This window comes from Mya arenaria, chromosome 14 (genome assembly GCF_026914265.1).
Source record: "Mya arenaria isolate MELC-2E11 chromosome 14, ASM2691426v1".
NCBI classification, from domain to species: domain Eukaryota; kingdom Metazoa; phylum Mollusca; class Bivalvia; order Myida; family Myidae; genus Mya; species Mya arenaria.
The window spans coordinates 17,162,707-17,174,910 of NC_069135.1; the positions used below are offsets into that span (position 1 = coordinate 17,162,707).

At 36.2% G+C, this 12,204-nt stretch overlaps 1 protein-coding gene across 3 annotated transcripts in view; it reads left to right on the forward strand.

Annotated features, from left to right (window-relative positions):
* Positions 1-2,513: 2,513 nt before the first annotated feature.
* Positions 2,514-12,204, forward strand: part of LOC128217784 (hepatocyte growth factor receptor-like) — a 40,822-nt gene continuing 31,131 nt past the window's right edge. Inside the window, exons 1-5 of one of the 3 annotated variants that reach the window (XM_052925164.1) lie at positions 2,514-2,900; positions 6,568-7,562; positions 7,769-7,975; positions 10,268-10,399; positions 11,120-11,287. In XM_052925164.1, coding sequence (XP_052781124.1) covers positions 2,768-2,900; positions 6,568-7,562; positions 7,769-7,975; positions 10,268-10,399; positions 11,120-11,287 — 1,635 coding nt within the window. In that variant the 5' untranslated portion in view covers positions 2,514-2,767. Of the gene's footprint in view, positions 2,901-6,567; positions 7,563-7,768; positions 7,976-10,267; positions 10,400-11,119; positions 11,329-12,204 lie in introns of those variants that run through there. The other 2 variants (XM_052925165.1, XM_052925167.1) reach the window with 2 other exon arrangements.

Genomic DNA, 12,204 nt, shown 5'->3' on the forward strand with positions numbered 1-12,204 from the left:
ATGTTTTATGAAAAACAGCTGCAGGCACACACTTATTAAAAAGGAATCTCAGACCACCTTACCTGTGCTCTGGGTACCGTAAATTTATTTTCAAGGCTCGTCAAGCAAGAAAAACCTATAACAGAAATAAGATCATGGCAAACTAGTCAAGCAAAACAAAGTTCAGAAATCTTAAAACCAAGGTCAAAAGAGAATCCATACAGTAGCTGTTTATTTCCAAGAACGGTTTAGTGGAGGACCCAAATCTTAAGGCTTCTGGCCGACAATTAAATATTTTCTTTCACAAAAAACCTTCAAATAAATCGGATAACTCAATGATACTCAAAGACAACACAGGAAATTTGGTTTCTGATCAAAAGCTGGTGGCAAATAAAACGAACTTATTTATCACCAATTTAGCCGAAGCTATTGGAATAACTGGAATTAAGTTCAAAAATAAACATCATAATCTTGTAAAAATACAGGAAATTGCCAAATGTCACCAGATTTTCATTTCAACCCGTTCAACAATAATGATAGTGGAAAATATATATGTTAATTCCAAAAAGCAAACGGAATAGATCTGATTCCTCCCCAAATCATCGTTGCTAGCAAAAAAACTTTGAAAATTCCCATCCGAAATGGCCAATGAAATCATATAAAGCTAAGGATCATTTCCTAATATTCTTAAGCAGCTAATACAAATTACCCCTATTTTCATTAAAGATTACCCTTTTATAGAAAATAAACTTTTACCAGTCAGTATTTTAGCATCAGTGTCTAAACTATATGAACGGGTCATAAGTAAGCACTGACTGAAGTTATTTTGAGTTTTTTTCATCCTTTCCAGAACAACATATGGATGTCAAACTATCCTGTAAAGCTTAAGCATAACTTGTCAGAATATTCATGTAAGTTGAAACAGAAATTGTGCATGTGTGCTCATATGCCAAAATTCGGATCTATATATACTCTAGCTATAGATTGGAGTTACACTGTGCACAACTGAATACTTAGTAATACACAGGTTGCGGACATGTTTGTAAGCACAAATGTTGAACTAGTATTTTCTATTTCAGTAGTTTTTTCATTGCGTCTCTCAAAATGGTTAAGCCGGTGCTGATGAACCCGCCCTCAACTTTCTTGTTGCGAATCTTGCCGCCTTTCATCGCCGTCATACATGTAGATCTAAAGCAGAACGCGCGATATGTAGCTTGCAAGCATGAAAAAATAACATTACGAGCAACAGCGACATATTATTAATTATTGTGCAATCATTAATGAACCAGTTTTTATTTACTTTTAAATATTCATATTCGCACAGTCTCACAATGTATGAAAGTTAGCAAATTAGCGCAACTTACCTCTTCATGGTGAAACCATGAGTTACTTTGGGACCATTGCGAGTTGAATGTTCTGTGTTCAGTTTCAATTTTTAGTGCCAACATATGTCCTTGGGAAATATTTCGTTTTTAGGCTGATTTAAAAGGTTTAAAGTCAAACTTTTATTAATGTGACGAGTTTGAAATATTACATATAGCCGGCTATTTTATGACAATTCTGATTTAACGAGTAAATACAATTATCACAATCAGCTAGAGATTTCAAAACATCAAAAACAATCCAAATAATAATTGTATTATTGCATCTCCGTCTTCCACAACCCGTCTTTAATAATATGCCGACTGTTTTCCCGCCACTCACACGCCAATAAGCTAGATGGTGTAATCATGAATTGGTGGCCTGTATATTAAATGTCGTGTCTGACTGGTATTAATCTATCTATGTGCGTAGCTTTATTTGAAATACGATGTTTAAATAAATCGGTATCAAATATTCGCGGCCCCATTGCCGTTACTAGCCAGAATATTGGGGATGCGGGCGCGGCCCAACTCGGCTCCTACGCGCATGTACTATTATTTTAAACATTATACGTTTTTAGAAAAAACGTACGCGCAAACTGTATTTATTATGCACCAGTCAATTGTAACCACGCCCCCCCCCCCCCCCAGGTCTGAGGAATAGCGGGGACGTTGACTTTCGGTTCAGCCAACCCCGGGTAAAATCTCCTCCCTGTGGGGACGAACTGATGGTGAAATCCCCGCCAAATGCCCCCGAACCCCAAGGCAAATTCCCCGCTATATTTTGCGCGAAGACAAAACCACCGCATTCACCCGGCACTGCGGGTCCACCTGAAAGGTAAAAACACGGCCCATTTCCCTGGCTATCCCCGGTATATCCCCGCATCTGGGGGGGGGGGGGCGTGGTTACAATTGACTGCATGGTGCATCACAGTCGAACACCGTTGACTCGAACTCGCTCGACTCGAATTTCTTGTTAGCTCGAATTGAATATTAAGAATTAAAATTTAAATAATGCCTAACTATTCTATGTGTTTCACCTCTGTCCCATGTTTTACATTACACAAGTTTACATATCTGTCCAGAATAAAAAAAACACACCCCAAAACATGTTGTGTGCCCCTTTCCTTGTTGCAATATTTTCTTTGGGGTTCTTTAACTGAAATGCGGAAGTAACAAACATCAACAACAACTTTCTTTTCTCAGCTACCTGCATTACCGAATCCAAAATAATAGAAACAAGACAAATACCTATTGCCAGGTTATCGGCTTAGACAAACACAATAGTTTTTAACCTGAACTGAAATCTGAAAGTGTAAAAATTCAAATGTTCAGAATGATCTGATCACACTGTTACTGGTAGCTTTAAGTAATCGCCTGTTTAGATATGTTATGACTGGGATTTATATTCTGAAGAGCTTTTCAAAATGACATATTTATCGTGGTATTGTGTGTTGCTGTCTTCGATGATTACTGGACTTGGAGTAGTTAGTTGTCTAGACCTTCACAAATTTACCTCTACAAAGCCATTAACAAGACTTTCATTTGATCCAAATGCAGGTGACTACTTTTTAATATTTTTTTCTAGTAGAATTATTGAAAATATCTACTTCTACAAAATACTGGCTGAAGGTTTATTTACCTGTCTTTATCCGTTTTAGTTAATTAAGTGTCTGTTATTTCTATGGTTTACTGTACTGATAATTTAATAAGGCTAAAAATAATGTTGTGCTTCCTGAAACATGCTGACAAAAACAGGCTAGGAAGATAGGGAATCAAATTTTGGATCATTATTGTGTGCAAAGTATACATATATCTTTATATTGTTTACAAACATACAACCATCTGAAATCAATGATGCCAATAAAGTAACACAATACAAGTAAATTGTATAACCTTGAATAAAATATACTGGCTAAAGTCATAAAGCTGAACACTTTTTGATTTTTTACAATTATCTAGAATAGTTTTTGTTGTAGCAAGTTAAAATTTGTATGAAACATCTTTGGTTAATGTGACAACATCTGTCAAAGTAAAGATTCATGATCTAATCAATTTTATGTTGAAAATCTTATGGACAGTTAATCACCTGTCAATTTGTGCTATGGAAGGCACAAATACCGAACACTTGAAATGCGAAAATGCATGGTTATACAGTCATAAAAATATAATTAATAAGTATGCTATATTAAATAAACACTTAGCTGCAAAGTTGTTTATTTTTTCATCTGTTTTTTAAAACATGCAATTTAAATATAAAGCGTGATTTCTATTTACAAATATCTTGAATGTAGGTCAACATAACTACGTATAAGAACATTGAATGGCAATTTTAGGGAAATACTCTACGAAACACGACTTGAACTTCCACATTTCAGTGTAAAACTTCCAAAATTGATGGACAGGAAGCTCATACTTTCAGTTTTAAGTTCTTAATGGAAGCCCTTGAATGTTGAGCTCATGGAATTGATGTTAAAAATATATTTGGCGTGTCTTACCAGAGCAAAGGGTACTAATTTTAAAGTGCTAGGTTATTTTCCCCCGCCGAATCGAAGGTTTTGGGAGGGGGTGTATTGTTTTTGCATTGTCCAACCGTAATGTTTTCCTTGATGAAATCATGGACTTAGTTAAAACTGGGTCACATATGATTGAAAATGAGGTCACTAGGTCATACAGTGTTAGAATTAACTTTTTTAGGTAACTTGCCCAAAGGGCAAGTTACCTGAAGAAATAACTTGCCCCTTCAAAGTGTAAGTTGCCCCCAAGTCGCGAAGCGACTTGGTGCACCTCGCGTAGCGAGGTGCCCTTTACGGCCGGGGGAGGCCCCCAGAAGCTGACGACAATTTGATGCAAAATCCTGCATTATGGCACTCTCCTGGCACTAAAAAAAGCCTTCACAAAAACCCACTTTTTTGCTTGAAAATTTTCATTTTATCTACATGTGTACATTGTAATATTTTTTGTTAATCATATTATGATTTTATTAGGCTTAAGTGCTCATGTATGGGACCTGCTTTTCAAAAGTTCATTCCATGCTACTGAGTGTATGCTAAATACATGTTTAAGATAGTTGTACCTGAAAAGAATCTATGAGCCATCAATCTATAGATTACTAATATGGAGTCCGAGACTATTTGCAAACAGTTTTACATCTATGGTATTGAAACTCCTTGAGCCAGTTTGATTTAAATTCACGCTTCCTCCCCGTAGCTTCATATTCTTTTTTCCTTTCATTTTTTTCGGTTTCTGTTTTAAGTTTTTTTGCAATCTGGTACATATCCTTTCGTAAATAAAGGATAGTTGTCGCCATTTTGCATATTTCAACAATGATACTAAGCTGGTTCCCGTCTGACTACTACGCTATACTACATAGAAGACAAGCGGGAACCAGTTTACAATGATACGCAAATTTGTATCGCTAAATGCCATTGGTTTGCTTGACGCTTTCACGACCAATCAAATTTAGTTTAACAAACGTGATTCGGAGTTTCGTTTCAAAGTATAAACATCGGCGATTTTTTTAACTTGCCCGGTGGACAAGTTGCTGTCAAAAGTAACTTGCCCGACCGTATTTTAACTTTGTCGGGCAAGCGGGCAGGCGGCTATTTCTAACACTGTCATATCTAAGAATTTTTTTGTCCGGAATGGAAATGATTGGTCGGATTATGTTCAAACTTGGTCATGATGTATCTCTTGATGAAATATGGACTGCTTGTAAAAGTGGGGCACATGGGGTCAAAAACTAGGTCACTAGGTCAAATCTTAGAAAAATCTTTGAAACACATTAGAGGCATTATGTATGGTTTAATATTCATGAAACTTGATTAGAATGTTTTCCTTGATGAACTCTTGGACATGTTTTAAACTGAGTCACATGTGATAAAAAATTAGGTCACTAGGTCAATCTTTCAAAAATCTTGTGCGAAACTATTATATGAAGGTGATTGGTCGGATTATGTTCAAACAAAGTCAGAATGTTCTCTTTGGTTAAATTTCGAATGTGTTTTAAAAGTGGGTCATACGGGTCAAAAACAAGGGCAATAGGTCAAATCTTGGGAACACACTAGAGGCAATCTAATATTCATGAAACTTAATCAGACTGTTTTCCTTGATTATTGTTGAATAGTTTGAAACTGGGTCACATGGGAAAAATTGTGTCCGAACCAAACATTGTTGTTAAATAGTCAGTTTTGGTTCAAATTTGGTCAGAATGTTTGCCTTAATGAAATTTTACATGAGACTTGAAATTGGTCACATGGGTTCAAAAACTAGGTCACTAGGTCATATCTTACAGAAATATTGGGAACACTTTAGAGGCAATACATCTGCTCTAATTTCTTATGTTTGGCTTGATGAAATCTTGGAATAGTTTGAAACTAGTAGGTCATGTGGGGTCAAAAATGAGGTCCCTGTGTCAAATCTTAAAAAAAACTTGTGGACACTCTAGAGGCTATATTTTTTTGCAATATATCAGACCAATCTTCATGAAACTTGATCAGAATGTTTGCCTTGATGAAATCTTAGATTAGTTTGGAACTGGATAACATGGAGTCACAAACTAGGTTTATTGGTCAATGCTACATTATATACATTTTTTTTTTACAGTTGAAAGGCAATTTGATAAGGTGTGAAAAACCGTTTATCACTGTTTACCCATGACCGATATTAGTTGATAAGGGCATGTGAGAAGATAATTATGAGAAGTTCATTGATATAAATGTAAATGAGTTATGAGTTAAAAATATGAATAAACACTACCATATTGATCCAACACCGGAATCTCTGAAAAGAATTCCTTCTTGTCTTTGCAATATGGCAATTTTGTAAAAATAAACATTTCTATTTATTCATTCATTGATATTTCTTTTACATTTTACATTTAGTATATGACAGCCTTTGAACATATGAGCGATTTCCACAACGCAACCCATAATCGGTGTCTTAGTAAACAGTCGGTTTGACAACTTCAAACTTAAAATACACTGAAAGATATTTCAAAACAGATTGAAAATTCAAATTCGGGTCATTCGAAACATCGGTTCCCTCAAAGTTTTGGCTCGGTCCCTGGTGCCCTTGAGCGATCACAGTTTTACTGTATCATATTAATGAATGATATCACATAAAAAACAGGAATTATGCATGTTTGAAAGACTGTCATAGATAATATGTATAACTTAGATAATATGTATAACTTATTTATTATTCATTTGTTATTCATTTTTTTCAGGTAAACTCTTTGTTGGGGGTGAAAATATTATTTATCAGTTAGATGAAAACTTGAGTCAAAAAGACAAAGCAAAGGAGACTAAAGTGATTGGTCCTCGGTTTCATTCTGATAAATGCTTTCCTGATCCAGTGAGCTGTCCTGGAAATAGAGCATACAAAGCAAATATTGTGAAGATATTAATTGTTAACAGTGTTCACAAGTATGCATTAGCATGTGGCTCGATACAACAAGGAGTCTGTATGGTATATCCTTACGATGACATGGAAAATCCTTTAGAATTTGATGATGTAACGGATCACGCTACTTATCTTGGTAGCGAAGCATCTTCCTTTGCATTTTTTGGAACCCCACCAACTTATATTAATTCTTCAAACAGACTAGTTTATGCTGCTATTGCTACAAATGATCGTATTGACGCGCGCTTTTCGCCAAAGACAATCTCAACAAGGGAAGTGATTTATAACAGTACACATCGGCAAATGCAGTACTTTTATGATAATGTTAATCTCAATGAACACAGTTATATCAATGTATTTCCCTCGAGCCAATCAAGATTCCGAGCAAAGTACATATATGGATTTGAAAATGGGGGATATGGCTATTTTGTATCCATTCAACCAATAGACCCTGATCTATCCAAAACAACTTACCACACTAAATTAGTACAGTTCTGTCTGGATGACAATCAGTACAAAACCTACATTGAAACAACCTTAAAATGTGGAGACAGTCAAGATTACACCATTGCCACAGCAGCCTTTGCTGAAAAAAGTGAAACTGACAGCACCTTAGCCATCAGTTTTGTGCGACCTTTACGGTCGGGATCTCTTGACATAGATCCAGCATTTGGGACAAGAATATGTAATTTTTCCATGAAGGAAGTGAGGTCCCACTTTGTTGAGTTGAGGGAGATGTGCTCCGAGGGTGTGGCTGGGTTTTATCCCTGGTGGATTCAAGGCTCAATACAGAGCTGTCAGGCACAGCTTGGTGGACCAGTAAGTTACATTATGCCTTTTCTTGTACTGTAAAAGAAACTGAGAAAATCTTTGTTTATGACTAGGTGAAGGAAATATCTATTTACCTATCAAAATGAGTTAAAATTAGTATTACAAAAGGAATTGATATACAGGTTATTACTAGCAATATGTGTAGGTGTGGTTAAGCTTTTGTGGAAAACTATAGTGTGTTATCCAACTTTAAGTTCACAGACACATCGTACTGTGCATATGACAAACGCCAAACAAAGGCTGTGGCTGGGGACCCGAATGCTGAAAACTCAGTGCTGTCAGCCACGGCGGACATCTGTGTGGATGAGGTTGTTACTTCGCTTATCCTCACAGTGCAGCTGAACCATCCTATAGCAGTGCTAGGGACATCCGACGGACACATGATGAAGGTAAATCAGAAGGTAATGTCTCCCTCATACGCTCCTTTTGTTGTGCTAGCTAGATCATCTGCAGGGCTTTCAAAGTGATTGAAAGTACTGAAGCTCACCAGCTTGGTCAGGTACTGGGGAAAAGGCTTGTGGGACTTGCTCAAAATTTAAATTTTACTTGAAAGGGCATGTGTACAGTTTAACCTCATGAAACCCAATAACAATTATAATTAAGATTTAGTGAATAAATGGTGAATCATTTACTTATTTTTAAACCTGTTCCTTTGATATAGGTGAGTGTCAGAAGCTTGAAATTCTAAAAATCTGGGTTGGGAATACGCAAAAATTAACAGACATAGAATGCTTTCATTGCATCAGAAGTGTTATTCATTATAAAATCAATTTGATGATGCTTAATGAAAGCCCTGCAATTGTAGATGACTTAAAATTTTCATTACATTTTAATTCTTTAAATTTCTTTTTCAGAGTATTAAAGTATGCTATTGAGCTAACTCTTATCATTTAATAATTGTTTATTAATTGTACCATTTTATCAAATTGAAATTAGAGGCTGTTTGAGTTTCATCATTAATATTCCAATATATATGGACATGTATTCATTGCATACATATATACATATGATATTGAGTGAATCAACCTTTAACGAAAAATAATTTATCACATCATCATGATTAAAGTTGTAATTCCTGGGAATATTTGATCTTGCCATAATTTGTGTGTACAATGATTTATAGAAAGTAGGCCATACATTTATGTGTCTGAACAATTATGGGCATAAATACAAAATACTGTTAACAAATAAATGGCAGAGTAATTAACTACATCCTGTTCTTGTATGATTTTCCACCACCTAAGGATAAACTGTACTACTGGTATTTGATTCTAGGTATGTCAGAGTGATGATTAACTGTTACAGTATGGCTTTTGTTTAATATCAAAATCCCAATCATAACCATGAGTTATTTTTAGCAAAATTTTAAGTATAAGATTATTTCTTTTCAATTCATTAAATGCACCAAGTCTTTATTTTGCACTTCAACATTTCTAGAGGTTTTTTGTCTGGTACAGGATTCTCCAGTTCTCAAGATTTTTGTTTACATGATTTATAAACAAATTAGCTAATAGTTCCTGCTTTCCTAAGTTTGTTTACAACGTTGTCTTGTTTGGCACTCTGTTGTGTTGTCTTGTCTGGCCTGCAGAAATTAAATTCCTGCTCAACGCGCATCGCCACCAGAAGACTAACACCTTAATATAACATAAGCACAATCTGTGCTGGAGGTGTGCATGGAGCAGGTGTGTACGGTAGATCTCCCTTTCCTTGATTTGTTTCACCTGCATGCAAGTAGAGAGGAAGAAAATTTGTTGAAATAAATTTTTACTATGCTTTTCAGTTTAAATACAGTTGAAATTTATTCACATGTGTATATAAAATTCTGTATTTGAATTTAAATCTAGTTTTACCACTGTAAGACATAAGAATTCATTTTCTGTACAGACAATATTGTTGCATATTGATTTAGAATCCTTATGAGTCTGTTACCTTGATATGTTGAGAAGCCTTAAATGACCTCAATCTGTTACCTGGCAGGGCTTTCTCTGCCCATCTTGGGAAAAATACCTTAGACATTTTGGGAACATTTGCATCGCGAATATACCGAAATTGGAAAATTTTACAGTTAAAAGAACAAGCTTTTCAGTCTCCTGAGAATGAGAAAATTATTAAATATTAGTTTCTTTTCCCTTTCAAAAGACCAAGAACGGCTTATATATCAATCCTTGAGGTGTAAATAACTATTGCAATAAATCATGACAGATAATGTTTCAAACTGAACTCTGAATGTGAAGAAAATCAATGATTTCTGAATTCATTATCCCCAAAACTTTACATCACATAATCTATTAGGATGTTGAATTAACCAAAGACTTTCATTGGAAATATATATATATAAATATATCTTACTTTGAATGTTGGTTTTTTCAAAAGATTGGGAAAAATATCATATATTTTGCTTTGGAAATGGGTCCGATAGTCTATCCCGTGGGTACTATAGAAAAAGCCCTGCCTGAGCACGTTTGGAAGCCTTGAAATACCTCAGTCTGTTACCTAGGGCAGCCTTAAATGACCTCAGTCTGTTACCTGGAGAAGCCTTAAATGACCTCAGTCTGTTACCTGGAGAAGCCTTAAATGACCTCAGTCTGTTACCTGGAGAAGCCTTAAATGACCTCAGTCTGTTACCTGGACAATAAGCAATGGCAGGCATTTTGACTCCTTCTATTAACTTTCATAACCATGTTTGTTTACAGTCCAGCATGAAAGGTGGCTCATGTATAAACAACTCTGCCTACATGAAGTACAAGATTGGCAATGAGTCCATACTGCAGGATATGGCCCTCAGCTCGGACCTGGAGTTTGCGTTTGTCCTAACAAATACATCAGTAAGTAAATTAATTTTATGCTAAAATGTTCATTTAATTACATAAAAGTGACAGACTGAATGATCAATGGTTCACCTGTAATCACCTCTGCTTTGACTGTTAAACTGACAATACCCTATTAAAGATTTTAGCAAGCAATATTCACAGCACCATATATGCATTGAAGTAGATAGTTACTATTTTTGTCTGTTATAAATGACCTTCCCATTTTTAAAGTCATTGGTTTTTTAAATTTCATCAAAATTAAAGATAGAAACTGCTTTCTTTATTTGTACAAATATCCATTCACTTGTTATATCTTAATTATCATTGAAACGAAAAATTTAATTTGGCATGTTTAAAATTGTTAGAAAAAAAACATCATCCAAATTCATTTATTTGCATTGACTGAGAGATTAAGCACAAGTTTGCATTCTTTATAGTAAAGAATAGTAAAGAAAAAAGGATCCACATTGTCAAAAGAAAGAACACTAGAAAAAACGAAAGTAGACTTTCTATTACAGTGCAAAAATGTTCAAACAAATTTAAGATTGAATTTAAAAGACTGAACAGAATGTTTTCACATATCTATAAAATGAAACTGCCTTCTGTTATTATTCATGTTAAATTTTTTTAGTGAAGATAATTGATTCTTCCATTTCAATTTCAAATTGCAATATTTATCATATAATGTAGTATACTTAAAAGTTTATTGTTGGCATTACATTTTTTATTACCCAGGTGGTAAAGTTTCCACTGCAGTCGTGTGCAGTGTACAGTGAGTGTTCCTCATGCGTTAAATCCAAGGATCCTATTGGCTGTGGATGGTGCAAGGACAAGTGCACTAGGAAGGATAACTGCACCGCTGATAACTGGTCACACAACACATGCCAGCCATACATATCCTGGGTAGGTCAAGACACAACAGGTGCCAGCCTTATATATCCTGGGTAGGTCAAGAAAAAGCATGTGCAAGCCTTATATATCCTGGCTAGGTCAAGACACAGCATGTGCCAGCCATACATATTCTGGGTAGGTCAAGACACAGCATGTGCCAGCCCTATATATCCTGGGTAGGTCAAGACACAGCATGTGCCAGCCCTATATATCCTGGGTAGGTCAAGACACAGCATGTGCCAGCCCTATATATCCTGGGTAGGTCAAGACACAGCATGTGCCAGCCCTATATATCCTGGGTAGGTCAAGACACAACATGTGCCAGCCCTATATATCCTGGGTAGGTCAAGATGCAGCATGTGCCAGCCCTATATATCCTGGGTAGGTCAAGAAAAAGCATGTGCCAGCCTTATATATCCTGGGTAGGTCAAGCCACAACACATGCCAGCCCTATATATCCTGGGTAGGTCAAGACACCACATGTGCCAGCCCTATATATCCTGGGTAGGTCAAGACACCACATGTGCCAGCTCTATGTATCCTGGGTAGGTCAAGACACAGCATGTTCCAGCCCTATATATCCTGGGTAGGTCAAGACACAGCATGTGCAAGCCTTATATATCCTGGGTAGGTCAAGACACCACATTTGCCAGCCCTATATATCCTGGGTAGGTCAAGACACAACATGTGCCAGCCATACATATCCTGGGTAGGTCAAGACACAGCATGTGCCAGCCCTATATATCCTGGGTAGGTCAAGACACAACATGTGCCAGCCCTATATATCCTGGGTAGGTCAAGACACAGCATGTGCCAGCCCTATATATCCTGGGTAGGTCAAGACACAGCATGTGCAAGCCCTATATATCCTGGGTAGGTCAAGACACAACATGTGCCAGCCCTATATATCCTGGGTAGGTCAAGACACA